The sequence below is a fragment of the Alosa pseudoharengus genome, unplaced genomic scaffold (genome assembly GCF_046254945.1).
Source record: "Alosa pseudoharengus isolate Yale_2024_CS ecotype anadromous, Long Island Sound unplaced genomic scaffold, YU_APseudo_1.1 YU_APseudo_1.1_scf_3, whole genome shotgun sequence".
Classification (NCBI taxonomy): domain Eukaryota; kingdom Metazoa; phylum Chordata; class Actinopteri; order Clupeiformes; family Clupeidae; genus Alosa; species Alosa pseudoharengus.
This window is the reverse complement of record NW_027468718.1, coordinates 9,800,191-9,828,082: the sequence shown is the minus strand read 5'-3', so window position 1 is coordinate 9,828,082 and position 27,892 is coordinate 9,800,191. Positions and strand designations below refer to the sequence as shown.

Sequence of the window (27,892 nt, the reverse complement as noted above, 5' to 3'; positions counted from 1 at the left end):
AGCAACACTGCAGAAATGATCATACTGTAGGAGTATTAACATCTCACTGTCTCCTTGGCTTCTTTTCTCCCTGTCAGATAATTGTTGGCCTTGATCATGATCCTTTCTATGTTGTGTGTTAGTTTCAATGGTTTGTCCACCAGCTAAATGTGTATGCCTTCAAATTAATGTTGACTACTGTAGAATTCTGAAGTATCTAACTTGAACCCAAACATAGAAGGCTCTGCATATGCAAAGTAAACAACAAGATGCAGATTTATTCATTTACAGCTGCCTTACACCGGATTGGGGATGGTGCCTCTGTCTCAGAGGTGTCGAAGTAGAAACAGTACAGGTGATTTCACTATTTGAAACCAAAAGTTGTGCTAATTACAACGGTTTACCTGCTTTCTGCTTCTCGCAAATGTCTGAGAAACTCCATCAGATACCTTGTTCTAGCCGGTGCCTGGTATGTATGTGTGTAGTGCAGTAAAGCAATTTGTTACATCGCGAGACTGCGAGATGTTCTGTCTCTGAGGCTGTCGGTTTTTCAGCTCACAGGCGCTAGGGAGAAGCTAGACGGCCACCATTCAAGCCGAAAAAAATCATATAGGCCTAACAATGACTCGGAAGCTGTTTTTTAACAGTAATTTTAAGGTAAATTAAGCTAAATACTTTCTATGGTGACGGTCCCAAATATTCCCATTTTATGTTCAGTTCAGTTGGCAGACCCCCCTATTATAACCTATCGTAGTTCCCCTGGGTAGATGGAAACAATCTATGCACCACACTTTGAAGTGACAAGCATAATTGTTCAAGTGCTTCCACAGCTGCTTCACGAAAATTTCTCATCTTAGCTGCAGCATTGTTAATTATTTTTCTGACTGGAACTGCAGGAATTAAAGGTAAGGAGAAAAGTGCAACCAGCATCACTGCAGGTATGGACACAATTTTATTTACCAAAATTCTCTTCCTCACTTTTTCCTTGGCTTCCTCTCTAATATTGTTGTCTAATGTCTCTGTCTCTGAGTAACCCTGATTCTGTCGCCTCTCCCTCAAAGTTTGCATTTTTTCTTGTATGGCTTTCTCCACTAGCATCAGATACTCATTAGTGTAACAACCACCTCCACTCTGCTGCACCACCTCCTCTATGGTGTTGAAAAGCTTTGCTAACTGAGTTCTGTTGCTACTCTCCCCCTCTTCCTGATCTCTCCAGTGTTCATTATCTATGACATGACACCGGCCATGGCACTTAGCCACAAGGTCCTTTAGTGTATTTTTTTCCCTCTTAGTGTTCCCCACATACTCTTTAATATTCATACCCTTCAGGTCATTACCATGTGTGAAAAGAACCACTGCATGTTTGAAGGTGTCATCTGCAAATAATTTTTCAATCTGTTTTATGATTTGTTCCTCGTGTTTTGTATGTTTTCCTAACTTCAGCACAATGATGAAGGCATGAGGACCTGGTGCACTGTCAAAGATGCATTTTGCTATGTCACGTTTTAATGACTCCTTTGGAACAGTTGTGTCAAAGAATCCAGGTGTGTCAATGACTGTATATTTTCTGTATATGATCTTACTCTGAGTTTCACACTGGCTTGTTACGGCGTCCTGACGAACTTCCACTCTGAAAACCTGGTCTCCAAGAATGGTGTTTCCAGCACTGCTTTTACCATCACCTGTTTTCCCAACCAGCACAATCCTCCTTTCACCTGATGAGAAAAAGAACACACCAAAAATGTATGCATCACTGGGACTGCCACTGGAAGCTACTATATTTACACAAGTTTAATATGCACCCCCCAATATGGACAATGAAATGAAGGAAAAATGTATGTACAATGTAGCCGGGAAATCCCGACCTAAATCCGAAAGATTAAAGGTCTGGCTACGAGTAATGAAAATGGCCCAACTCGAGGGGCGGCACCAAGCATGCATTTGAAAATATCACTGCACGCAATTGGATAACACTACGGCCAATGTTTACTGACTGATTCCGGACTTCGACGTTGCAGCACTGTTGTCATCTGTTTAGCTCGCCTCTGGCCGCCTACATCAGCTCGGCTCCAAGGACATGGGTAATGAGCATCAGAGCATCATCAATGAGCATCACCAGAGTGACTCGCTGAGCAAATTAAAATTGTGGTCTCGCGACAACTCTGGATTTCCAGGGTATGTCTGAAGTATAATGCACACTGACTATCTGACATGGAGATCTCAGTGGCAGGCCATATCATGATGTATGGAAAAGGGAGTGTTTAATCAGAATTACTGAGTGATCAATATATTAACGTCAAAAATGAGTTTTTGTTTATGTATGCGCCAAGCAAACTTTCTTGGCTGAAATTCAATGCAGGTTAATGCCCACATGGTTCTGTGAAGGCAAGATCACAAGACTTTAGTCATCAATACGTTTCATTGTTTTTCAAAGATTGACTATTGAATTTACTTATTGTAACCAGTAGGCCACGGCTGTCCCTTGGCGTGAGGATCACATATATCCAAGAAGTATCCATGTATTGTTGCACTGCAAAAAATTAATTCTAACCAAGTGTTATTATGACCGCCACGCAGCGAAGCGGAGGTAGGTTTAGTCAGATTTTTTTTTTTCTTTTTCGCATGCCCAAATTTCCGTCAATGAGTCCCGGGACACTGAAAGACCAGGGTACACGAAACTTGGTGGGCATGTAACCCCACATGAATAGCATGGAACCATTGTTTTTCGTTTTGATCTGTAGCCCCCCCGCTGGACTGGACCCCCCGAAAGGAGGGTAGGGCAGACACCGTTTTCTGGGAATATCTCGAAAACCGTAGGGTTTAGGAGGACCATTTTTTTTTTGTATGTTGATCTCAAAGGGCCATGTCAACCCATTCCATAACCACTCATTTCATGTATAGCGCCACCTAGTTAAACACAAAAAAGTAAAAATGAGGTGTTGTAATTGCAGGTATCTGTGACCTAACATAGTCAAAACTGCACGAAATTGGAAGTGTAGGATCATTATGACACCCTCTGTATGCACGCCAAGTTTCGTGGAATTCCGTTCATGGGGGGCCACACAATAAATTAATTTATGTTACTATACACCAACTGGCCTGTAGGTGGCCGGAGACAGTTTTCTGTGAATATCTCGAGAACCGTAGGGCCTAGGAGGTCCATCTTTTTTATATATGTTGGTCTTAAGGGGGCATGTCAACCCATCCCATTACCACTTATTTCATGTATAGCGCCACCTAGTTAAAAATTAAAAAGCAAAAAATTAGGTGTTTTCATCACAATATCTCTGGCTGACAAGGTCAAAACTGCACAAAATTAAAAGTGTAGGATCATTATGACACCCTCCGAATGCATGCCAAGTTTTGTGTACTTTGGTTCATGGAGGGCCTTACAATAAAATAATTTATGTGTACATTTAGTGACGTACACCAACAAGGATTTCCGGGACACTGAAAGACCAGGGTACACGAAACTTGGTGGGCATGTACCCCCACATGGATAGCATGGAACCGTCATTTTTCGTTTTGATCTGTAGCCCCCCCGCTGGACCCCCCGGAAGGAGGGTAGGGCAGACACAGTTCTCTGTGAATATCTTGAGAACTGTAGGGCCTAGGATGACCATTTTTTTCCGTATGTTTGCCTCCAGGGGTCATGTTAACCCATTTCATGTGCACACATGTGCACAAGCAGATACACACACACACACATACATTCACAGTAATCATACGTATGACACATACTCACACAGTAGACATATGTACGCTTGCATGCACAGGCACATACGCAGGCACAAACACAAGCACGCACGCACACCCACACTCACACACACACACACACACACATAACATAAACATAACACAAACAATCAAGAATTTCTCAGAATTATAAACAGGCAAGATGGAGGTGGGGTTGTATAAAATGAATTTTACATGTGAAATCTATGAACTAATCTTGTTTTGGTACTTGTTGTCTAGCAGATACCAGTGAGAATTGAGTGTGGATAATGCAATTTAGTGAGACAGTTAGAATCATATAGGCCTTTCAGCGTGATTTCTTTTTGTGGAAAAAATGTGCTGGACTGGGCGGCGGTCATATTTTGAAAAACAATGAAACGTATTGATGACTTACGTTTTCAGATACACCTGTAAAAAAAATCAGATAGGCTAAGTAACTGTTCAACTATGTGTTTGTATCAGCACATACACTACATACATGGCTTGTACGAATCAAACACTAAAGTCTTGTGATCTTGCCTTCACAGAACCATGTGGGCATTAACCTGCATTGAATTTCAGCCAAGAAAGTTTGCTTGGCGCATACATAAACAAAAACTCATTTACCCAAGTATACAACATGGTATGACATCAACTTCTGGCAAACAACAGGGTATTTAGTTCTCATGTTTAATGCACACCCCAAATATTAGGCTTAAAAATGGGGGAAGATGTGTGTGGTAGAAAGTTTGGATCACTAACAAAATCAAAATAAAGTTTTTATGTATAACATTACATTTTCATATATTATGTGTGTGCTTATCTTTATATTCAATACTGTGCATCAACTTTGCTATGTCTGTCATTTGCTCTCTCCAGGTCACGACTTTTTAATAAAGGTCATGCGACCCCTTCTTTCATGAGTTAGGGGTACTCTTTCTATTAAAGGCAGAAATAATAGGAATATCCTGTGGATGAGCATACTATGACAAGAAAAAGGATGTATATTGTATTGACCTATTATCTTACTTCCTTGGGGTATAGCCACATGACTTATATGTATATACCGGTAAGTATATTCTTTTGTTCCTGTGAGGGAAATTTGGTCTCTACATTTATCCCAATCTGTGAATTAGTGAAACACACATAGCACACAGTGAACACACAGTAAGGTGAAGCACACATTAACCTGGAGCAGTGAGCTGCCTGCTACAGTGACGCTCGGGGAGCAGTGAGGGGTTGGGTGCCTTGCTCAAGTGCACTTCAGCCGTAGATGTGGGCATGGGAGAGCACTGCTCAACCACCAACCGCCCACATTTTTCCTACTGATCGGGGATCAAACCGGCAACCCTTAGGTTACAAGCCCGAAGCCTTAACCAGTAGGCCACGGCTGCCCCAATGCCCTACTTGGCGTGAGGATCACATATATCCAAAAAGTATCCATGTATTGTTGTATTTCTGCATGTATGAGGAGTTTTGGAAAAGACCATTGTATGCTCAAGTAAGAAGGACCCATGTGGTTTGTATTGTGATGTAACTAACATGTAATGTATCACATGGGGCCTTGCCGTATAGAACTTTGGGTTTGAACATGCTGTTGCTGGTAACTTGCCCCCGGCGTCATGAATACACCTGCAGTGTTTTCTCACATCTGAGTGTGCCTGGAGTTTTTGACCACATGTGTATACATCATATGGTGTTTTAAATGTGTAATTGTAAGCATTTGTACATTTAAACTCACTTGTGTGGAACTTGGTGGATACAGACTCACTCCTCCTCCCACTTTGTAGCACAGTACGGACACTGACAGTGTACTGAGTGTCTGGCTTCAGGTCTGTAAGTGTTGTGCTGCAGCACTCTGTAGAGATGGTCTGTGGTTCAGTCCCTTCACTGTGGTAGGAGATCAGGAAGCTGTGTGGAATCTGCTCCATCCCCTGATGCAGACTCCAGCTGATATCGGCCCTCCATCTGACATCATATTCTGAATCACCAGATTCTACATTCAGCGCAAACACGGTCGATCTCTCAGGAACAGGAATACCTGAAATACACATACCGGTAATTATTTTCTTAATTGATCTAACTCAAAGGACTTCAAGGATTTAAACGTGGTTCAAAACAGCCATGTTATGTGACCACTGCTTCGAAACATCGTTCAAAAAGCTCATGTTGTGACCAAGGCTAAGTGAACCCTCAGTGCATTTCACCAGTGTCAGCAGCCCGTACGTTTCATTAAAGTTTTTCTCAGTCCCTTTGGTGCTTTTCTCACATCACTATTAACATTTGCACAGCAGTTAGTGCATTTCTCAAAACAATTAGTGCAAACTGCAAAACCTACTGGACAACCTGCAATAGCACATCACTTGCTCAAAATGGATAGTGCATTCCTCAAAAGCAAGTATGAAACTGCCAGTGTCATCAAAATGAGAAGTCTTGACACCATCGTTACTGTAACAAGATAGTCAAATGGCTTTGTCATGTTTTCATTACGACAGTTTATGCTCTCAGTGTTTTCCCATGCAAAAAAAGGTCAGAACTCGGTGACACTACCTGAAAATGCTCAAGACAGCACTACGGTACTTGTACAGCCATTTGAAAACTACAGTAAAGTTACACATTGCTGTAGTTAGGGGAGTAAGTGAGTACAAGACACTGAATATGTACGTTTCACAGTTTTACTGTGTATGCTCTTTGCAATTCTACAGCATTGTGACAGAATTTGATAACTAGTTCACCAATACAAACTCTGACAGTATAGTCGATTAATAGTTTTTGTGCTGGATGGTTGTCCTTTCCATTTGAATATTGTGGCTTCTCTTATATTGCACTGTATAACACAAATATGATTGTTTCCGATTTGTTGGTCGTTTTTTTCTTTATTATTATCATTTATTTATTTGTATTATTATTTATCTTAATTTGTTTTTCTTTTCTTTTTTCCCTTGTCTGTATGCAGGGTTCTAAATTAACATCAAATGCGGGTTAAAATTCATTTTGGCTGAAGAACAACAAGAGCTCTGAAGACATGTGATTCAAATGATTAATTGATAGATAGATAGATAGATAGATAGATAGATAGATAGATCCCAAACTTGAAATGAAGTGTTTGCACTGTCTGTGTATATTTTGTTGTATGTATTGTTATATGTTTTTCTTGCCAACAATGTTAATAAAATGATCAAATGCATTCAGTGGCACTCATAATTTCTCTTATTTTCACTGAAAAAAATTGGTTAGTGGAAATTCTGATTGGCTGGTAACTTTAGAAAGCTGGCTGGTTGGCTGGTGATCAAAGTTAATTTAGAACCCTGTCTGTAAGAGAATGTGGGAGAGGGGGGGGGTTGTGGGCTGGAGGGTTGTGTTGAACTCTTAATGTCTTGTTTGTTTTGTATTGTGATGAAAAAGTCAATAAAAAGACCTATGAAAGAAAAATAAATTTAACAAATATATTCAATGATGAAACTAAAAATGTTAAAAAAAAAGTTATAAATCTTACCAACCTGTGGGAAGCAATATCAATTATTTATATGTCTATTATTAGTACATTTATTTGAAACAGATAATTTCATACCTACGGAGCCCTAGAGGTGTCATTGCAAAATGTTTTGCATGTTGAGGGAATGTGTGCTCGTTTTACTACATTGTGTGCTCGTTTTACTAATACTCTATTGTGCGCACAATTTACTATATTGTGCACTCGTTTTACTAAATCGTACGCTCGTTTTACTAAATTGTGCGCTCGGTTTACTAAATCGTGTGCACAATTTACTATATTGTGCTCTCGTTTTACTATAGTGTGCGCTCACTTTACTAAATTGAACTCTCATTTTAAGCATAGTAAAACGAGGGCACAATTTATTGAAACGAGCGCATAATTTATAAAATGAGTGCACTATTTACTAAAACGAGCGCACGATTTACTAAAACGAGGGCACAATTTTATTAAAACGAGAGCACAATTTAGTGAACATGGTTATAGAACATTGTGTGTACGATCTACTTAAACGTGGCCACAATTTGTAAAACGTACACTCAATATTGTCTTCACACATGTAAACATGAGCACGTTATAGTATATACGAGATCTCGATCAACTAAAACGCACCCACAAATAATTAAAATGTGTGCACGAACAAATTAAATTGTATGCACAAAAACATAGGCTTTAGTCAACAATCCAAAACCCAGTTTCCCGATAACGACGGAGACACGCTCTTATGAGGGTTTTCTACAATTCATCTTACGATCGTTCGTTTGGTTTTTCCGACTGTTTCCCAAACATGCTCGTAGCGTGAACGCGCATGCACTGCTCTTAAAATGCTGTTAAGGGGAGCTGTCCATGTTAATAGTTCTGAAATATCCTCTAATTTGATGGTGAAGTCAGGTGACTGCATGTCACAGCTATAGGCCTACCATTCAAACATCGGATCTACACATTAATTCACATCAATACGAAAATAGAAACACGCTGACATCTGCATGTTAGCATCCCAAGTAGGCTAGGTTATATATACCCCACACAGACTTAAATAATTGTAATTATTTAAGATTAGATTGTTGCACCATGCAATAATTTTTTGCGGTGTCACTTAAGAACACATTTGAAGATAAGAAAGAAGTCGAGTAAAAAAGTGAGGAAATGTGTAGGCTTAGATTTTGATGCAGTACATACTAAACCACATGTTCCTTTCTCTGCTTTTACCTCATAGGCCTAATAAATTATAGCCTTCACTTAGCAAAGATAATGGCAAACTATTCTGGCAACGTCTCGTTTCATAACTGGATTGCATTTTTGTCCGCTTTTCATCACATTATTATGACCATTAATTTAAATGTAGGCTATACTATTTTGCACGCTAAAATCTGATTCATCAGGTAAACACAATAAAGAATGGGAACGTAAATTGGATTATGTATTCTAAGTTAGTTGTAATTCCTCTGTATGTCCTGTTGGTGACCTCAGTGAGAAGTACTGTTAAGACGCTCTTAGCCGGTAACAAGAACTCTGGAGCACTCGTAGATCTACTGTACGAGTGTTTTCACAACGTTCTTAAGCTACGATGGTTTCGGGAAACAGATGGCAAATCTTAAGACGTTCGTAAGAGCGACTTTACGACGCTCTTAGGCATTTTTTTTTTTTTAAGTATATTTTTTGGGCTTTTTATGCCTTTAATCAGATAGGAAAGTGGAGATTGACAGGAAGTGAGTGGGAGAGAGAGTCGGGGTGGGATCCGGAAAGGACCACGGGGCGGGAATCGAACCCGGGTCGCCGGCGCACGGTGCAGGTGCCCCAGCCAGTCGCACCACTGCTGGGGCACGACGCTCTTAGGCTTAAGATGCTTTTGGGAAACTAGGCCCTGGAGGTAGTGGAAATGGGTCATTACAACAGAGCCCGAGTAGTAGTTACATTTCCCCATTATGGGTCTCCATGGCTGGCGGTTGACACCGCAGGTGACCCTGCTACAAAGAGTAGAAGTCCGCTAACCATCCTGACCACCTAATGGTAAAACCTAAAAAGGCTTTAATTAACTGCCTACGGTTATCATCACATTACCAATATGAACTGTAATGTTACAGACAACCTGATAGTAGGCCTAGTCCATGCCAATAGCTTGATAGGTAACACGAAGTTGCCACCACAGCACAGTGAGTGTAGAGAAAATGTCAGAAATTACTAAATGTGAGCACGAAATACATATTTCGAGAGCTCAATTTAGGCCTACAACGGGGTCACGTTTTATTATTTCGAGGGCTCAATTAAAGGAAAACGTGCTCACAAATTATCACAACCAGAAAAAATAGCACTTAAAGTGACCTCTCCCGGGCTCCGTACATACCCAATGTCTCACCTGTTTGGATGTGTGTAGTAGCATGACTCCTTCTGCCATCTCTGAGCTTACAGCAGACACTGACAGTGTACTGAGTGTCTGGCTGCAGGCCTGTAAGAGTTGTGCTGCAGGACTCTGTAGAGATGGTCTGTGGTTCAGTCCCTTCACTGTGGTAGGAGATCAGGAAGCTGTGTGGAATCTGCTCCATCCCCTGATGCAGACTCCAGCTGAGATCAGCTGATGTTGGAGTCTCTGAGGACATAGTCAGATTCTCTGGGACTGGAACCCCTGTGATGAACATAAAAGGTGCATTAGTGGCTAATACATTCATGATTTCATAACATATTCTACATTTCCTATATCTCTGTGATTCGAAAATGCTAATAATAACATCAATCTGTCTTAACAAAATGAACTGTCTGACAGTATGTGTTTATGTAAATGCATGCAAGACAGAGCTTATGTTACTTTTGACTCTTGGTGACAATTGACTTTCATCAAAGTCAATAAGGACACATTAGGGATCACTGTATATACTGTACATACTTGTTCTGATAGTTTTAGAGGTGCACTTGCTCTGTCCCCCTTTAAGAACGGTGGAAACAGTTATGGAGTATTCTCTTCCCACTTCTAAGCCAGAAAACTGGTGCTACAGAGACTTGGTGGACACAGTCTGTAGACATTCCCCTTCACTGTAGAGGGACAGTGAGTATGAGGCCAGATCAACTCCTGCTGGTTTGCTCCATGTTACTGTGACTGATGTTACATTCGTCTTCACGGTAAGACACTCAGGTGAAGGAATATCTGAAATAAAAAATAAAAAAATTACCAATACTATTTCAAATTTCAGAAGAGTATACATTGCACACTGGAGGATATCCTTTAGCTGATTTTATTTGTGTGAACATCTCAGGTGTATTTCTTGATTTTAAACTCTTCAAAGCGTTTTAATTCAGCTTCAAATTCTGATTGCAGGATTGTGAGCTGAGAGTTTATTTCAGATTTTAATTCTTGTAGTTCGGCCGTCACTCTCCCGGCATCACGTTTGGTTTGTTCGATGATCAGCAAAGTTAAGTCCAAAGTGCACTTGTTTAGGATTTGCTCCCATTTCTTTATGAACTCAGGATCTTGATACCCAAGCGTGTTTTTTTTTAATTGAGTCTCAACCCTCTTGGAATTTGTTTGTTTCACCAATATTCTGAAAGTGCAATCCCATGCCATTTAAGGCGAATGTTCTTTTTCTCCAAGTACAACAATTTGGATTTCTGATCTTCGGGGTTGGCCACTGAAGTGTCTTTTTGGCGACCATCAAATAGAGAATGTTGAGATATAATATTCTGTGATTCTGTCTCATTTCTGTCTATTTCAAATTGTTGAGTAATCTTAGCATTAGAATATTACACATTAATTGGCATACTTCTTAAGTATATAGCAGGACCACTTATCTAAACAAAAAAACCCAGTAGACCTACTTCAACAGTTTATTACACAATAGGCCTACTGGACTCGCTGAACCACCTTGCCGTCTTTGCACCTTGTTTATTGTGTCAGAGGACTGCGACTCATATGATTTAAACTGGTGTAGCTTACATAGGCAGTATTGCAGAACTGTTTGAATTTACATACAAGTTGGTTCAATATTGCAAACAACTCATCTATATTATATTTTACTACGTCTGCTCGTGTTCGTGTTCACCTGGGATAGCTTGCGGACCACACTTTGAGAAACACTGGTATATAGTGTTATGAATCACAACTTGTAAATTATGTACTCTATGCACAAAGCCCAGAAACCAGACCTGTGTGCATAGTTGCAGACACACATTGACTGCATCTGCCATCATCTCTGAAGGTAGCCACAGTAAATGTGTACTTCTCTCCTGGAGTGAGCTCCTGAACGTGTAGTTTTAGGTCCTTCACTTCCTGATGTCCCTGGCTGCAGTCACCCGTCCATGAGACCCTGAATCTGTGGGGTCCAGTCAGTCCCTCAGGAGGTCTCCAGCACACACACACAGAGTCTGGCTTCACTGAGGTGAACTCAATGGGCCCAGGAGGAGAGACAGCTGGGGATGACGATCAGAAGAATATTAAGTATCCAGTACAAGTAAGTAATACGTATCAGTAATCTTTGTCATGATTTCAGCTTTTTTACTTTTCTCTGACTCCATGGCAAGGGTGTTATTTTTGTCTTCAAGTTGAACTCAAATATACAACATTAACCATGATTTAACATAGATAATTTTGTCTTATCTCACCAATGTGCATGACAGTTGAAGTAGCCAGACTCCTTCCCCCATCTCTGAGCTTACAGCAGACACTGACAGTGTACTGAGTGTCTTGCTGCAGGCCTGTGAGTTGTGTGCTGCAGGACTCTGTAGAGATGGTTTGTGGTTCAGTCCCTTCACTGTGGTAGGAGATCAGGAAGCTGTGTGGAATCTGCTCCATCCCCTGATGCAGACTCCAGCTGAGATCAGCTGATGTTGGAGTCACTGAAGTCACAGTCAGATTCTCTGGGACTGGAACACCTGTAATGAAAACAAAATATCTGGTTTCATCTCAGAAAACATTGTTATATCTTTCCTATCTCTGACTGCCTCCAGACCAACAATGTTTTTGCCATGTTTTGTGTGAGTGAGTGAGACGAGTGTCAGTGAGAAAGAGAACACATTCTATAAAATGTCTCCCGTCTCTGTGATGTTGAGCTGTTGTTATCAATAATGGTTACTTTCTACATTAAACATCACTTTCTTGTGGCAGACTTCCCAAAGCAACACCAACATGGGAGGAAACAGAGATAAAGAAATATAAATTAATTTCCTCCTCCTTATCTAGCAATAACTAAGGAGAGGATCATTCATTTTCATTCTCTCTCTCTCTCTCTCTCACACACACACACACAAATGACCAGAAAAGGAGAACTTCTGCCAAGTGGCCTACTTGTTCTGATGTCTTCAGAGATGGGTTTGCTCTGCCCCTCTTTCAGCACTGAGCAAACACTGATAGTGTATCTCCTCTCCATTTCCAACTCAGAAAAGCGGTGTTGAAGGGATTTGGTGGAAGTGGTCTGTAGACATTCCCCATCACTGCAGAGGGTCAGTAAGTATGAGGCCTGATCAACTCCTGCTGGTTTGCTCCATGTTACTGTGACTGATGTCAAATGCATATCCACAGTAAGACCCTCAGGTGGAGGAATATCTGCAATAATTAAATGTTTATTACAATGTTATAGTATTAGTTATTTACTGTGTTAAATCACAATAGCTAAACTTACTATCAGACACTGATGGCTATACAAACTTTGTATTGTCAAACTAAAATATTCTCAGTAGCATCAGCAGAGAGGCCAGTAAGGTCTCAGGGAGGGGCCAATCCCAATGTATAGACCTGTACAATTACGCAGGTGTTTAGGAAGGCCACTTTGCTTCTGGAGTGCCAAATCCTCCGGAGTTACAAGAACTACAAGAGATAATATAAAAAGATTTGCTAACTGCTTTGTTGGTGTTTCGTTATATGTGTAGGGACCCTGAGAAAGCTACTGACAAGGTTTTGAACAACTTTACTGGTTAAAAAATGCTAATTGGGAAGCGTTTTGCTTACCGCCCTTAGCTACTTTTTGCACCTTCACCATGACACTCACTCTCTTGAGCACCTTGCCATGCACACAGAACTACAGGACTACTGTTGGACTACTTTTTGCACCTTCACCATGGCACTCACTCTCTTGAGCACCTTGCCATGCACACAGAACTACAGGACTACTGTTGGACTACTTTTTGCACCTTCACCATTACACTCACTCTCTTGAGCACCTTGCCATGCACACAGAACTACAGGCCAGTCCCGGCCCTGTCACTGCAAGCGTCTCATGCTTGATCACCCTCAAGCACACTCTGAATTTTTTTTATTTAATTGATATAGTATATTTAGTATTTAGTGTTGTTATTTTTCTTATCTCATATTGTCTCTATTGTACAGTAGAGTTTGGTTATATGTTTATACTTATACTTATATTTACCATCACTGCTGTAAATGCATGTTGTGTGTGATGTCTGTATGCTACCGAGACCTTTGAATTTCCCCTAGGGATCAATAAAGTATCTATCTATCTATCTATCTATCTATCTATCTATCTATCTATCTATCTAATCCACTGTTTGCGATTTGGGGCTATATCGTATACCGGGGCAAGCTCTGTAGTGGTTGATCAACGAAAAATACTGTCTTCACGGGTTATTTGATGTGTTTTCATGCAGAAAAAGACCCTGGGGTTAATTTTCGCCAGAGTTACACTTTAACAGCTGATAGTTCAACTGTGTCTGCAGGATATTTAGTTTCTCTGACTGATAATTTCCACAACCAAACAGATTTAACATCAACAATACACAACCTCCAGCTCTAAGCAAAGCTAGTGGCCTGAATGCCCAAACCAGCAACATAACCATCAGAGCAGCCTTCATGGACATTCACTGGGGTTTTCAAGCGGACAGCACACAATGGTTTCAGCTCAGAACACATAATATTTCTCCTGTGAGCCACTGTTATCAATAAAGGTTACTTTCGGTGTCTGGCATCCCGGATTCAACTCACCCCCCTCCACACTTATAATAGGTTCATGGTGGGCTCCTTTGCTGCTAAGAAACTTCCACTTTGTTGCTGTGCCAGTTTATGATTCGATCAGCAACATAACTACACAAAATGCAAGGCATTGATGCAGGTTCTTTGACTTTGTATACTGTTTTGTTTAACTTATTAATAATGTAGGAATTAAGTCCCAGAACCAAACCTGTTTGCACAGTTGCAGACACACATGGGCTCTGCTTGCCATCAGCCCTGAGGGTGGCCACAGTAAATGTGTACTTCTCTCCTGGAGTGAGCTCCTGAACATGTAGTTTCAGGTCCTGCACTTCCAGATGCCATTGGCTGCCTTCACTCGTCCACGAGACCCTGAATCTGTGGGGTCCAGTCAGTCCCTCAGGAGGTCTCCAGCACACACACACAGAGTCCGGCTTCACTGAGGTGAACTCAATGGGCCCAGGAGGAGGCACAGCTGGGAATGAAGTATAATGATCAACCTTTTCTGTAAATGGAAAACTGTAATAATTCTTGATCTCTCCCTACAATGTATGTGAGGCACTATTATATAGAATATGCTTTGTTAATTTGTTATTTAGTACCTGCTGCATGACTATGCTCACCTGTCTTTTTTTCCATCTCTGATTTGTTCATTTGCATTTGCTAAGGATACAAGAGTACATGAGTTATGGGGCCATCGTTCTTTCATATTACATTTTCTTTTTGAAGTCAAATGATGACACTGAATATGACAAACACACCAACCTGATGTTCTTCCAGTTCTGTTATGTCATGTCCAATGTGTTCAACTGCCATGCACAGTACACATATTGCAGTCTGGTCAGTCTTGCAGTACAGCTCCAGTTGTCTGTAGTGTCGTGGGCAGAGTCTCTGCTCCAGATCTTCAGTTGCCTCCACCAGCTTGTGTCTCTGCAGTGCTGGGGCTGTGTAATGTGGCCTCACATGGATCTCACAGAAGGAGGCCATGCAGGTCACACAGGACTTGAAAGCCCTCTTTGGGCAAACAGCACAGAGGACACCTCCAGGTTCTGTAGTGTGTTGACTGTGAGAGATATAATATATAAATGCATATATTTTGTATATAACCAAAGTTTAAAATAGAGATATCCTTAGCAGTACAATTTTAGCCTGTGCCCATCAACCTCATCATTTGATACACTGTGAAATCTCTATACCTTTCTGATAGACATATTTTGGTGTATTTTTAAAGTGGGTTAAAAGGGAAAACCAAACATATTTACCAAACATACCTAGAAGCAACAGGAGTGAAATTCTCTGACGGCTCATATGCTGATGTAGATGTCACTGGGTGATCCATTGACTGGTCACTCTTCATGGAGATTTCACTGGGCACTGGTGATTGTCTGCCCTGATGACTGCTGGAGTATCACATAAGTCAATATAGACAGCATCATTATACATACATTATCATGTCAATAGTCTATATTAAAGTTATTATATGTGGTCTAATATGAATACCTAATGCCCTTATGTCCTCCTGTAAATGTCATAGGGTAATCCATTGACTGGTCACTCTTCATGGAGATTACACTTGGTACTGGTGATAGTCTGCCATGATGACTGCTGGAGTATCACATAAGTCAATAGACTGAATCATTGTATAATACTTTACTCAGTTATGAGACTTACGAGTCAGTTGATACATTGACAACAATTGCAGAGTCTGTAGCGATCATGCATTACATAACTCTGATAACTGCAGAGTCTGTAGCGCTCATGCATTACATTACTCTGATAATTGCTGCTTGTGTTGTTAAAGACCTGCTCCACAGTCCTCACCTTCGACTTCCAGCCCCCACACTTTCATCTAGATGGTCATCTGCAGATTCTGCAGAGTGGTTTCCCCACATTTCTGGTTTGGATTCCATGCTTCTACCTACATTAAAGTCCTGTCTTTGGCCACAACATCTTCATCCTGATACTGAGAATCAAGACTGTCTGCCATTCTGACTCCAATGTTTCTCACGTGACTCATGCCAAGCCAAACCAGTCAGACCAGGATTATGAGTTCTATGAAAATACAACAACAAAAATAAATGTGGTATGATCAATCTGATGTGATTTTTACCCCAATACTGAATACATTTGAGGTATAACTACACGATTGTGGTGTGGCTTTGCCCTTTGAAAGTTGGCTTTGAAATGCGTGAACATGGCTATTGGGTCCAAGGAAATCCTGTCTTTGAATCATTTAGATCTAGGTACACATGTTAGTACACATGTTAGTACAATTCAAAAAATACAAAACACTCCCTTCCTCCCTCCCTTATTTTAAATGTAGGCTACCATGTCTGTAACAAATGGCCCCATAAACCCACTATTATAATGAACTCTTCTGGTGATTCTTTTTTTTTTTTTTTACTGACAAATGTAGGTCAATTGAAACTCATACAGTACAACACTGGCTGTTGGATTTCATCCAACTAAATAGGCAATGATACATTTGATCAAAGTCTTACCTCTCACCCCAGGTGTTCGAAAAGACAACGAATTTCCAGTATTTTCTTAAGAATCTCACCTTGACGATAGGGAGACTAGAGCTTGTCTAAAAGAACCTCTTGACTTGCTTTCAATTTGAAGAACCAGTTTTTCAACTAGCTCTCTTCTACTGGAAATACTATAAATCATTTCCGCATTTCTCCTGACAACATAGATACCCAGATCGTAAGACATTCATCATCCGATCACTGACTGAAGACTACAGCATGTAACTTACAATCTGTAGCCTACATCTGTTTAAAAAATAGTGAAAGGTTACCAGGTGGGAGTGACGATTGACTACTTATTTAAATTAATTTCTTGCCATCAGCCTGAGTAGTAATATATCAGGTGCTTTCTGTCAAAATAAGCCCCGCCCCCTGAAACGTCATAAATAATGTCATAACCACGCCCCCTTTATGCAAATTAGTTGCTTGTTATTGTTTTGGTGTGACACGTGAGTGACGTCAAACAAGACCCCGCCTCCTTGGCAGCCATGTTGGATGTTGAGTCATGTGACAGTGTCATGTGTCAGTCATGTGACTGGTGTCAAACAAGACCCCGCCTCCTTGGCAGCCATGTTGGATGTTGAGTCATGTGACAGTGTCATGTGTCAGTCATGTGACTGGTGTCAAACCCATGGCGGCCATATTGGCCTCCAAACCCACATGTGTGTTTTGTTGTTATGTGATAAACATTGTATGAAATGTGTAGGATTGTTAAGACCTGAAAATATACATATAGTATGCTACTAGCATAGCCTATAACTTGTGTTTAGCATGTTGTTAGTGGTTTTGGTTGAAAAATGTGTTAGCTATAAGTTACAAGTGCTAACCAGTAGGCCACAGCTGTCCCCCAAAAAAGAAATAGAGCTGCCGAAACCCGGGATCGAACCAGGGATTCGAAGTTAGATCTTCAATCTAACGCTCTCCCAACTGAGCTATTTCGGCTGCCAGGCTTTAATGCAATGCAATGTAATGTAACCTTTATAAGTGAATTCATGGTGTCCCTTAGGTGACCAAAATGATAGTCTATGAACCCCCCCCCCTTACATTGTAGGGGTGGTGTTTTGTCCTGGCATGTCTCTGAGTGTATTGTTTGAGACCCCTTTCATGTGGGGGGTCTGCCTACTACCTACGTACACTATTGCTGATAACATTGTAAAAGAACTGTTTATGAGTAGTGACGTCTGTATGCAGGCACATGGTCATCTATAAACCCTTTTGTGTGGGTGTGTTTTGCCCCGGCATGCCTCTAGGTTGAGATTATAAAAGCTGTGGTGGTTGTATAGCTAACATTGGTAGCAGTGATTTTGAACAGAACTTACCATGGCTGATATGATTGAATCGGGAAAATCAAAGAGACGGATTACGCTCATGCCAGTTAGCGCCAAGCTATCGAATCCTGAAATAACTTATGCACCACAAAGGAGGAGACCTGAAACTTTTGTTAATTTTCTGAGTAAACCTAATGATGCCATGGAATACCAATGGTTGTTGAGCGATGGGCGTATAGGAGGCTATGTTTTCGACAAGGAAGATCGCAGTGTGAAGCTATACGCTTTGGCATCACCGGATTTGGTGTTTTCAGAGGACATGGTGCACATATCATTTTGTGATGCAGATTGGGTGATGTTTAGGGATATTTGGAACAATCTTGAACATCCTGCTGTGGACACCACCTTCAGTGCAGGCTGGAACAGGCCGTTCTGTACCAAGTCTTACCATATTTATGCCAGCTGTCCACAGGATTTCATTCGCCTGTCTAGCGGTGCATACAGAATATATAATTATGAAGATTTGGGCAAATACACAGATACACCTAAAGTGCAGTATCTATGGAAAGACCGTCATGTTCTAAGTGATGTTTTCAAAAAGGTTGATAGATTGTTCAAATGGAGTGCTAATTTGGAAAGATGCCATGGCGTCAAGGCGTGTCTTTTCCAGCAGCGCCAAGATGATCTGGAACTGACCAACCAGTGTAAAGAACCAGCTCCGGAATCAGCGCCCCCACGTTCATGAGACTTGAAAAGAGGTGGTGACACATAGCGTCCTACACTCTCAGAGACATTGTGGACATCATACTATCACTACTACATACACTACTACTTGTGTTACTACCAACAGGCGTTGAGATGACTGAAACGTATGTTTGGCATGATGAGATGATCGACTTAGAAGAGCGCGAAAATGATGAAACACTAATGATTGTGTCACCAGCAGATACCTGTGAATCCTCTAAAGCTAGCGGAGAAGACGTGGTCGGCTGCTTGGCGGAACTACCACTTGGACTTGTCAAGGCCGGTGTGTGTGCTATTCTACAACACATCATTGGCCAGAAACTACAGGAGGATTGTTTTGGATGCCTTGTAAACCACCCCAGCCAGATTCAGCATTCCTGCCTCTTTGAACCGGATGCGTACTACTTTCAGTCACATCTTGGGAGTATAAAAGAACGCCTTTACAAGCCTGCACTACTACAAAGCCTGAATCATCTTTTGGAACATTACGGATACCGGGCACATCCTCAAAAAATCTGGGGGTCTGTAGAAGCTATTGTCTATGAATTAACAGGAGAACCATACATTTGTGGCTATTTACACGATTTCAAGGAGAAGAACATTCAGGAGCGTGATTCAGACATTATTCTTGAAACTCTCTCATATTGGGACAAAAAGTAGTAATGGGGAATCGCTGCTGTGGATCCAGCAGGCCAAAAGAGCGTGTGAAACATGAGCTATCAGCCTTACTGTGTAATGTCATAGCAGAGGAATCTACATGTTACACCACTGATTTTGTTGTGCCTTACCATCGTCTGAGGGCCATCAAGAAACAGATGTTTTTGGCTCGCACATACGGCCATGACTGGTCACACGTCCTACACTGGGGGTACAACACCTCAGATTCATTTCAGGTCTCTGTGTGTGAAATTGTAAAATGTATGGCTGTCAGTCTAGAGAATACATTCAAAATAGGCCACATCATAGCGCTCTATACATATGTGACTGATATCTGTATCATTAAACAACATAGAAATGAAGCTGTAGATGTCTATGCGGTTGTGAATAGCTTAGTGGATTTCCTACTTGTTAAGAACTTTGATGCGTGTGTTAAATTTTTAAACTACCTTGATTCACTACCGTTGATGGATATGTGATTCTGTTTGACTAATAAAAGATTGTGAACGCATGTCATGGTCCGTCATTACTTGTGTGGGGTGCAACATGGAGGATCTTCTAAATACAACCTACTACACACCTTCAAGTGTAAGTGCAAATATGCCTGGGTGCGTATTTTGAAAAGCAAAACAGGGCGGGAGGTAGCAGCGGCTTTTGAATCAATCATAGAAGAGGGTCGTATACCCGAAAAGTTGCAGACAGACCGCGGGAAGGAATTTTTTAATCACCATTTTCAGAGAATAATGAGTAGAAACAACATCCATCATTTTGCCACGGGGAGTGAATTAAAAGCCTGTGTTGTGGAACGATTCAACAGAACTATTAAATCAAGAATGTGGCGTTATCTGACAGCTGCCAACTCTAAACGCTACTGTGACATCTTACCTTCGTCTTATAATAACACCTATCATCGTAGTATCAAGATGAGACCTGTGGATGTGACAAAAGAAAATGAAAACGTTGTGTTTAAAAACCTGTATGGTGGCAAGACTACTGCTGCCAAAAAATCTGTGTTCAAATTCAAAATAGGAGATCTTGTTAGGGTATCTAAGGTCAGAGGCGCATTCACAAAGGGTTATGAGGAAAACTACACACGGGAGTTTTTCACCATAGCGGAGTGTGTACATCGAAACCCTCCTGTTTATAGGTTGAAAGACTATGATGGAGACATGTTAGAAGGGACCTTTTATGAAGAGGAGTTGCAAAAAATTCTCATAAACAGGGATAAGGCGTTCAAAGTGGAAAAGATTTTGGAAAGAAAAAGAGTGGGTAGGACGCGTATGGTATTGGTGAAATGGTTAGGTTGGCCATCAAAATTTAACTCATGGGTCCCCGCAAAAGATGTCGTTGATGCTTAAAAAATGCTTTTTAAATCACAGCGCAACTTACGTATCCTTATTCACACCAGCGACATCATGGAGGACGAAGGTTTTTATGTGACTTTACCAAGCAATGCGTGTCGTGATATCTACCTCGACAATAGAATATCCAGCTACAGAACTAAACTGGCAAAAACACTAACACTAAGGGGGGCCTGGGAGGTTACTTTAATCGAGTTTATGTATCCCAAAACATGGGTTCCATTTCAGAAAAAACATTCAAAATTTACAATTACCGATACAACTACTAACATCCTTATTGTTGGTGAACTTCGTGAAGCTTTCTACAATAGCATTGCTGATATCATAGAAGAAATCAATAGAATCGGGTCCCATATACAATTTACCTATGATGAACTACTTCACAAAGTCCGTGTGACATCATCCAAAAGTGGTGTTTCGTTAACATTCCGAGGGAAGCTAGCCAGGATTCTAGGTTTTGAAGAAATGGTTCCATTTGTGGTACCTCCCGGAAGCGTCGGTAGATACGCCCCCCACATTGCTGATTTGTATGGCGGTGAATATGCGTTGTTTGTCTATACAGACATTATAGACCACCAAGTTGTAGGTGACTATTATGTATCCCTCCTACGATGTGTAGAAATAACGGGGGAAACAAAAAATATAGTCACAATCGGCTACGACAAACCACACTACGCACGTGTGTCTAAATCACACATTGACGACATTACCATAGAGGTGAAAAGTGATCAGAATCACAACGTGGCATTCAAGTACGGCAAAGTGATTACAAAACTCCATTTCAGACCTGTAAAACAAATTCCAACAATTTAAAAATGAAACAATTTAATCCCTACGCGGACCCACATCGTTATGTAGCATATTATCAAAACCAGGCGGGTGGACATATTGATGGTTTCGCCGGGGGGCCTGTTATGTATGGAGGATTCGGCTTGGGATCGCTCCTAAAAGGTCTGTACAGAATGGCTATGCCTCTATTACGTAGAGGTATAGGCATCGCTAAACCGCATTTAAAAGCTGCTGCTAAAAATATCGTCAGCGATGTTGTGAGCAATGTCATGCAACCCCACAACGGTCAAGAGGGATCGGGGGTGTTAGTGATGCAGCGTCGAAACATGAAACGTCCTCCGGGTGTGCGAACAGGAAGATACACAAAGAAAAACAATGTTAAGTCTAAGAAAAGATCAGTGTCGAAAAGGAAGGCGCCGAGTAAACAACGGGGTGGTAGACCTGCTAAAAAGAGGCGTAAATCCATATTCTAACCATGGCTCTGATACACGGGATGTCGGCGGAGTGTGTCAAATCTGAGTTGGATATTTTTACAGTGCCTATGACTCAAACGGCTATAGAGAAAAACACCTATGTTGAGATACCCCCCATATCGGCTCTGTCAGAAACTGGACCTTTGGAATACTTCATCGCGGGGCATGGCGATGACTATATTGATTTGAATAATTCATTCTTATATACAAGGGTAAAAATCACCTTACCCAATGGGGCGGACATACCACCGGGGGCGCCTGTGGGAATGATAAACTATCCTGGCGGCTCAATTTTCTCGCAGGTCGACGTGACACTGGGGGATCGTCTCATATCACAGAGCTCAAACACATATCCATACCGGTGTATTATAGATTGTCTATTGAATTATGACCGTGAGGCCCTGGAGACAATTTTCTCGGCGGGACACAGCTGGCCATATGGATGATGGGAATCCTGCAGGGGCTAACGAAGGTCTCACAAAGAGGGCCGCATTTTCTGAACAGAGCAATGTTGTGGAATTGTTAGCACCGATCCATAGTGACATATTTTTTCAAGAAAAATTGATGTTAAACGGGGTTGATATCAAAATAAGATTAACTAGAGCAAAGGATGAATTTTGTCTAATGCGTAGCGATGCTGTAGCATACAAAATCTGCATTCTTTCAGCAAGTCTTTTTGTGAAGAAAGTTTCTGTATCTCCGGCTGTGAGACTGGGTCATGCACAAGCATTGCAGTCTGCCACTGCTAAATACCCTATCGATAGAGTATGTCTAAAAAATTTCTCAATACCAGCTGGTACGCGGGTGGCTAATCAGGAAAACCTATTTCTGGGGCCATTACCAAAATCCATCATATTAGCCATGGTCGATAATGATGCCTATACTGGATCTTACACTAAAAACCCTTATGCGTTTAAACATTATGATCTGGAATTCCTAGCCGTTTATGTAGATGGACAGCAATACCCGTCTAAGCCGCTACAACCAAAATTTAATGAAGCATCAGCCGTACGTGAGTTTTACCAATTGGTGTTATCCACTGGAAGACACCTGAAAAACAAAGCATTGGTCATAAACCGACAAGACTTCTTAGCAGGATACAGTATGTTCGCATTTAACTTAACCCCTGACGAGGAGTGTGGGCAGCATCTGTCATTAATAAAGTCAGGCAATATCCGATTGGAAGTTCGGTTCAGACAACCGCTGACGAATACTATAAATTTGATTGTGTATGCCGTATTTGACAGTATAATCGAGGTGTCTAATCGAAGACAGATTTTGATGGACTACTACTGAAAGATCATGAACACTGTTGAATTATCGGCTATTATGGATAATATATCCAAAAATGCATATTTTCAAGGGGTGTTTGCTTGTGATCAGTTACCTCAAACACCCGTGTATCACTTACCAACATCTGTGATAATTAATACGCATAATTCAGACCAACCTGGTGAACACTGGTTAGCTACATACATAACTGCTGAAGGTGATGTGTGTTTTTTCGACAGCTTCGGGAATAGTCCAGACAGTGACATATTTCCTCCACACATTTACACATTTTTGAAGAACATGGGTAATCGACTGTTGTATTCAAATCAGCAAGTGCAAGACTTTACGTCTATCACATGCGGTCAACATTGTGTTTTCTTTCTATATGAGGGGTTTATGCTATGAAGATGTGTTACTTAAATATTCTGAAAATTTAGATAGAAATGATAATATGGTTTCATTATTTGTGAAAAAATTACAACCATGTAAATGTATATGTAATATATTCACATGTGTGCAGCATGCTCAACCCAATGACATGTATCTAAAAAAGTGTTGAAATGGTGTCATAATAAATAAACAAGTCAAATGATATTTCAGAGTTATGTTTTTTTTTTATTATTATTGAAAGACCGAGAAATGGTATATACATATCATGGGTCATACATGTATCAAATGTCACACAATATCATAAACCAATATAAAAATAAGAAAATCGCAGGAAAAGAAACAGAAGAAAAAAGAAAAACATTACATTTACAATCATCACAGCCTTTGTAAACAGCAGACATAAGCATAGCATAGTAATCATTACAAGATTTCTAAAATTGAAGCCATACAGATGCATCTATTTGTGGTGTTGAAAAACCTGGGGATTCTGATACCGCATCTATCTGTTCTAAAGCTCTGACCGGTGTATGAGTAGGTGCGCTATTTCTTTTCATAGCTGTGATTGAATCTTTAAAGCAACACCAAAGAGTTTTTTGTACCTTAAAATAATGTTTCCATACTCGTTTCAGTGGTTCATCAACTCATAACAGGGTGAAACGGCACTTCCGCATTCGCTCTGCGGCCCTCTATCGGCTATAACCGCACTATGTAAGTTTGGGTCGTCGGGTAGCGTTTTGTAGTCCGAATGAGACTACAAATGTGACCTGCTTTACGGCAAGCGTTACAAAAGCCGATAGGTGGAGCATCCTGCAAGGCTCTGGGTGGAGCATACTCGGCAGGTACATATAAATGGAAGATACCTAGCAGCCAGGTAGCTTTTCAATTATCATCATGACGGAGCCTGCAAGGAAAAGGAAGGGTTTGTCGGAGGAGGCGAAAAAAAGAAAACGGGAGCATGATAGAGAAAGAGCTCGAACTAGAGTGAATATTGGACCAGCTTACACTCGTTGGCGAGAGCTGAAGGAGGCTACAAGATGCAGTACTGATGGTGACTTGGCTTTGTTGCTGCTGGACTTGTAAGTAATAATCATTTTTTCACCAACGGTGTGCATAGATCTGTGTACAATAACGTTACATTGTAGATTGTTTTATATATCGACTGGCTCAATGTTAGCTAAGGCGTTAGCTATTTTGCTAACTATCGCTAAGCACGTAAGTTTGTGTTTATAAGGCGTTTTTCTGCCGCTGCTGTTCTGAGTTGAATGCCGTGAAGGATAACAATAACTGCCAAAATCACCCCAAATGTTCTGTCGTTCCCAAAGTTGTTCATTCTTAGTTTATGTTTAGTGTTTATGATTGCTAGCATGCTAGCGTTAGTGAGGTTGTGAGTTGATTTTTGGCGATGGAGGATATTTGACTGGGAAACTTATGTTTGCGACTTCTCGGAGTGAAAATGTGAGTGTGCAAGCATGTCATGCACGTTAGTGTTGTGAGGTTTACAGATACTAAACATGCCGACTTTATCTCTTTTTTCCCTCAGCTACCGAACACGGCAAGTAACATCGACACCTAGCAAAGCCACACACAAACAACCACCACAGCTGCCGGTGTCTAGCGTTACTGAGGAGTCTGACCATAGGTAGCGTATTTTTTTCAGGACTAGAACTATCGTTTTTCAGTCTCCTTTGCAGATCTTTACGATTTTTGCTCATAATCAATTTTCTTTTGTTGTTTAGGGATGACTTCACAGTCCAAGATGTACAACCGCTGGACACACAAGAAGTGGGTGTGTTAGAAGCCAGGTGGGTCTGCCTCATACAATGACACGATGGTTTGTAGACTGTACTGGTTGACTGAACATTCTTTTTCAATCGTTTATTTCTACTACTTGCAGCATGCACTCTATGAGTATTGCAGAGGAGGAGTGTGACTCTCCAGATGAAGAAGCAAGGAACGATTTGAGAAATAGCACGTAAGACTTGCTCATGATTTTTTTTTCTTTCTATTTTCTCTCTATTTCATGAATGTTCAAGTCTGGCTATCTGGCTAACTATCTATCTGATCATATGTGCAGCATTGACATGGATGAGCGGTGGACTAACCCAAGGTTCTGTGAAGATGGGGACAGTTCTGAGGAAGATGATATCCCTTTTCTTCAGATACGGTATGTTGTGTATTGCATTTAGAGCGAGAACAGTAGTTACAGTGATGGTAGTTACTAACTAGTCCAGGAATCCATGTTTGTTTTTTTATCTATCTGCAGTCCTGGAGGTGCAGCTGACATTGAACAGCTGCACAAGATCAGCCTGGATGAGGCCGTGCTTGATGTTGCGATGCCTACTGCCCCAGAAGATGATGTGAGCGATATTCCAGACTCACACAAGGTTGATTGTGAAGATGACCTGGTTGGCAAGAGTGCCAGTATTGTTTATAATGAAAACCTAAAGACGCTGGCCACCTACCTCCAGTTGCCTATACAGAGGTGCAGCAACTTCAACAAGGTTACAGGGACAGCATGCGCTGCAGGACCACCATTTCAGGTGACCCTGAAACCTAGGGGAACTGGCGTCATCTTGGAATGGGTAAGTCTTGTAACTTCTCTAATTAGGTACACTATAATCTGGAAAGAACATCCCCCAGCTCCATTTGGCAGTTATGTTCTACTACTGTGTGAAGTGTGTAATGCTTTGTCAAACTGCAATTAGCAAGAATTTGTTGTCTTCATATGGAAAGTTTTTCACTTTGTCAGTAATCTCCCATTATCTACACAATGGTATTGGCAAATGTGGTTGAGACTAGTGTTGGAACAACACAATGACCCTACTTGGGGGAGGGGGGCTGTCTGAAAAGAAGCTGGTTTTGGCTTATGAAGGTGTGAACGCTTGGGCCATTACTGGCAGCACCAAACTGTTATGGAATGCTGTTTTCAGAGAATTTGTCAGGTTAAACAACTTGTCGTAGTAAGTCTAACCAATATTTGACATCCTGTCTTTATTTATGATGGTCACTCATTCTGGGGTATTTTTTTGTTTACCCCTCCACTAATACAGCTATGTCCCTTTGGACACCCTTTGTGGCGGTGGAATTCGCAGCCCTTGTTGAAGTACGGCATGCAGGGAGGTGATTTCATGCTGGGCATCAACATACTGCTCTCCGGGAACAATTACAGGAAGATTGCCTTTCTGTTCAAGTTCATGCAAATGGGGATGGTGGCTGAGCCTACCTTTTTCAAGATTCAAGACGCCTATTGCATTGAACCAGTTGAACAGTTCTGGAAAAAGATTAGAGCTGATGTTCTAACCCGTTTGAAGGAGAAGGATGAAGTTGTTGTCCTAGGTGAGACTCCTTACTTCATCTTTGATTACAGCGACATGCCTTTGACTTGCTGTGAAAGTCAATAACACTAACCTTTGTAACATTGTTTTTTTTTGTTTTGTTTACTCCTTAGGTGATGGCAGAATGGATTCTCCAGGTATTGTGTGTGTGTGTGTGTGTGTGTTTGTGTGTGTGTGTGTGGGGGGGGGGGGCACATGCTCATGTGACATAGTTTGTTATGGTGCATATAGTTCACACACGATAAACTTTCTTCTCATTCTACAGGCCACTGTGCACAATATTGCACGTACACGACTATAGAGCAAGACTCTCGTGACATTGTGCATATTGTCTCTGTCGACAAGCGGGAGACGAACAGAAATTCGGTGATCATGGAGAAGGAGTGCTTCATTAGGACAATGGATGCACTTCTTCCAGAGATCCATGTTACCGAGGTGGTCACCGACGCACATCCTCAAATCTCAGCATTGCTCAGTAAGGACAATGTGTGGTTTTGACAAATGTGGTCTTTAGATTCCTGTTGTTCATGTTGGTATGTCTGATTGTAATGACTACTATTTCTTAGATCCTGAACGTGGCAAATACAAGGCACAGGGTCTGAAGCATTCCCTCGATATTTGGCATGCAGCCAAGAATTTGGGGAAGAAGATCCGACGGGTATGCCATTTTTTCACACCCTCATTGGATAGTTGAAGCTGTTCATGCTGTGGCTATGTAACATGTACATCTTTTTTTCAGGCTGGTACAGTGAGGGACCAGTCAGACCTCCTGCCTTGGATAAAGGACATTGTAAACCACTTCTGGTATTGTGCCAAGCAAGCCTCTTCTGAGGAACAGTTCAAGGTAGGTTTATGTGAATTGCAAAATTGTAAACACAACCAATGTTTTGGGGTGTGAAAAAGGTGGGAGAGATGACATGGTATGTGTGTGTGTGTTTTTTTTAAAGTTTTTTTTAGCTGAAGTGGCATGCACTCCTGCATC

The 27,892-nt window shown here is 41.2% G+C and overlaps 1 protein-coding gene and 1 non-coding gene across 3 annotated transcripts; both read right to left on the bottom strand.

The window, feature by feature from the left end:
* Window positions 1-1,607: 1,607 nt before the first annotated feature.
* On the bottom strand, window positions 1,608-16,797 carry LOC143100159 (fibronectin-like). Of its 2 annotated transcripts, none has more exons than XM_076263123.1 (14): window positions 16,595-16,797; window positions 15,915-16,145; window positions 15,594-15,698; window positions 15,365-15,493; window positions 14,859-15,156; window positions 14,717-14,756; window positions 14,305-14,568; window positions 12,459-12,716; window positions 11,777-12,046; window positions 11,321-11,584; window positions 10,068-10,325; window positions 9,543-9,809; window positions 5,435-5,734; window positions 1,608-1,694 (listed from the first exon to the last, which is right to left on the bottom strand). In XM_076263123.1, the coding sequence occupies exons 2-11, from the start codon at window positions 16,001-16,003 to the stop codon at window positions 10,171-10,173; spliced, it is 1,872 nt and encodes a 623-aa protein (XP_076119238.1). In that variant the 5' UTR covers window positions 16,004-16,145; window positions 16,595-16,797; the 3' UTR covers window positions 1,608-1,694; window positions 5,435-5,734; window positions 9,543-9,809; window positions 10,068-10,170. The 2 variants fall into 2 exon arrangements, with proteins under 2 accessions (XP_076119238.1, XP_076119240.1); XM_076263125.1 differs by having other exon boundaries at window positions 15,594-15,695.
* Window positions 16,798-17,486: 689 nt separating this feature from the next.
* trnaf-gaa (transfer RNA phenylalanine (anticodon GAA)) lies at window positions 17,487-17,563 on the bottom strand. Its single transcript has one exon. It is a non-coding gene; the product is annotated as a tRNA-Phe (tRNA).
* Window positions 17,564-27,892: the final 10,329 nt, after the last annotated feature.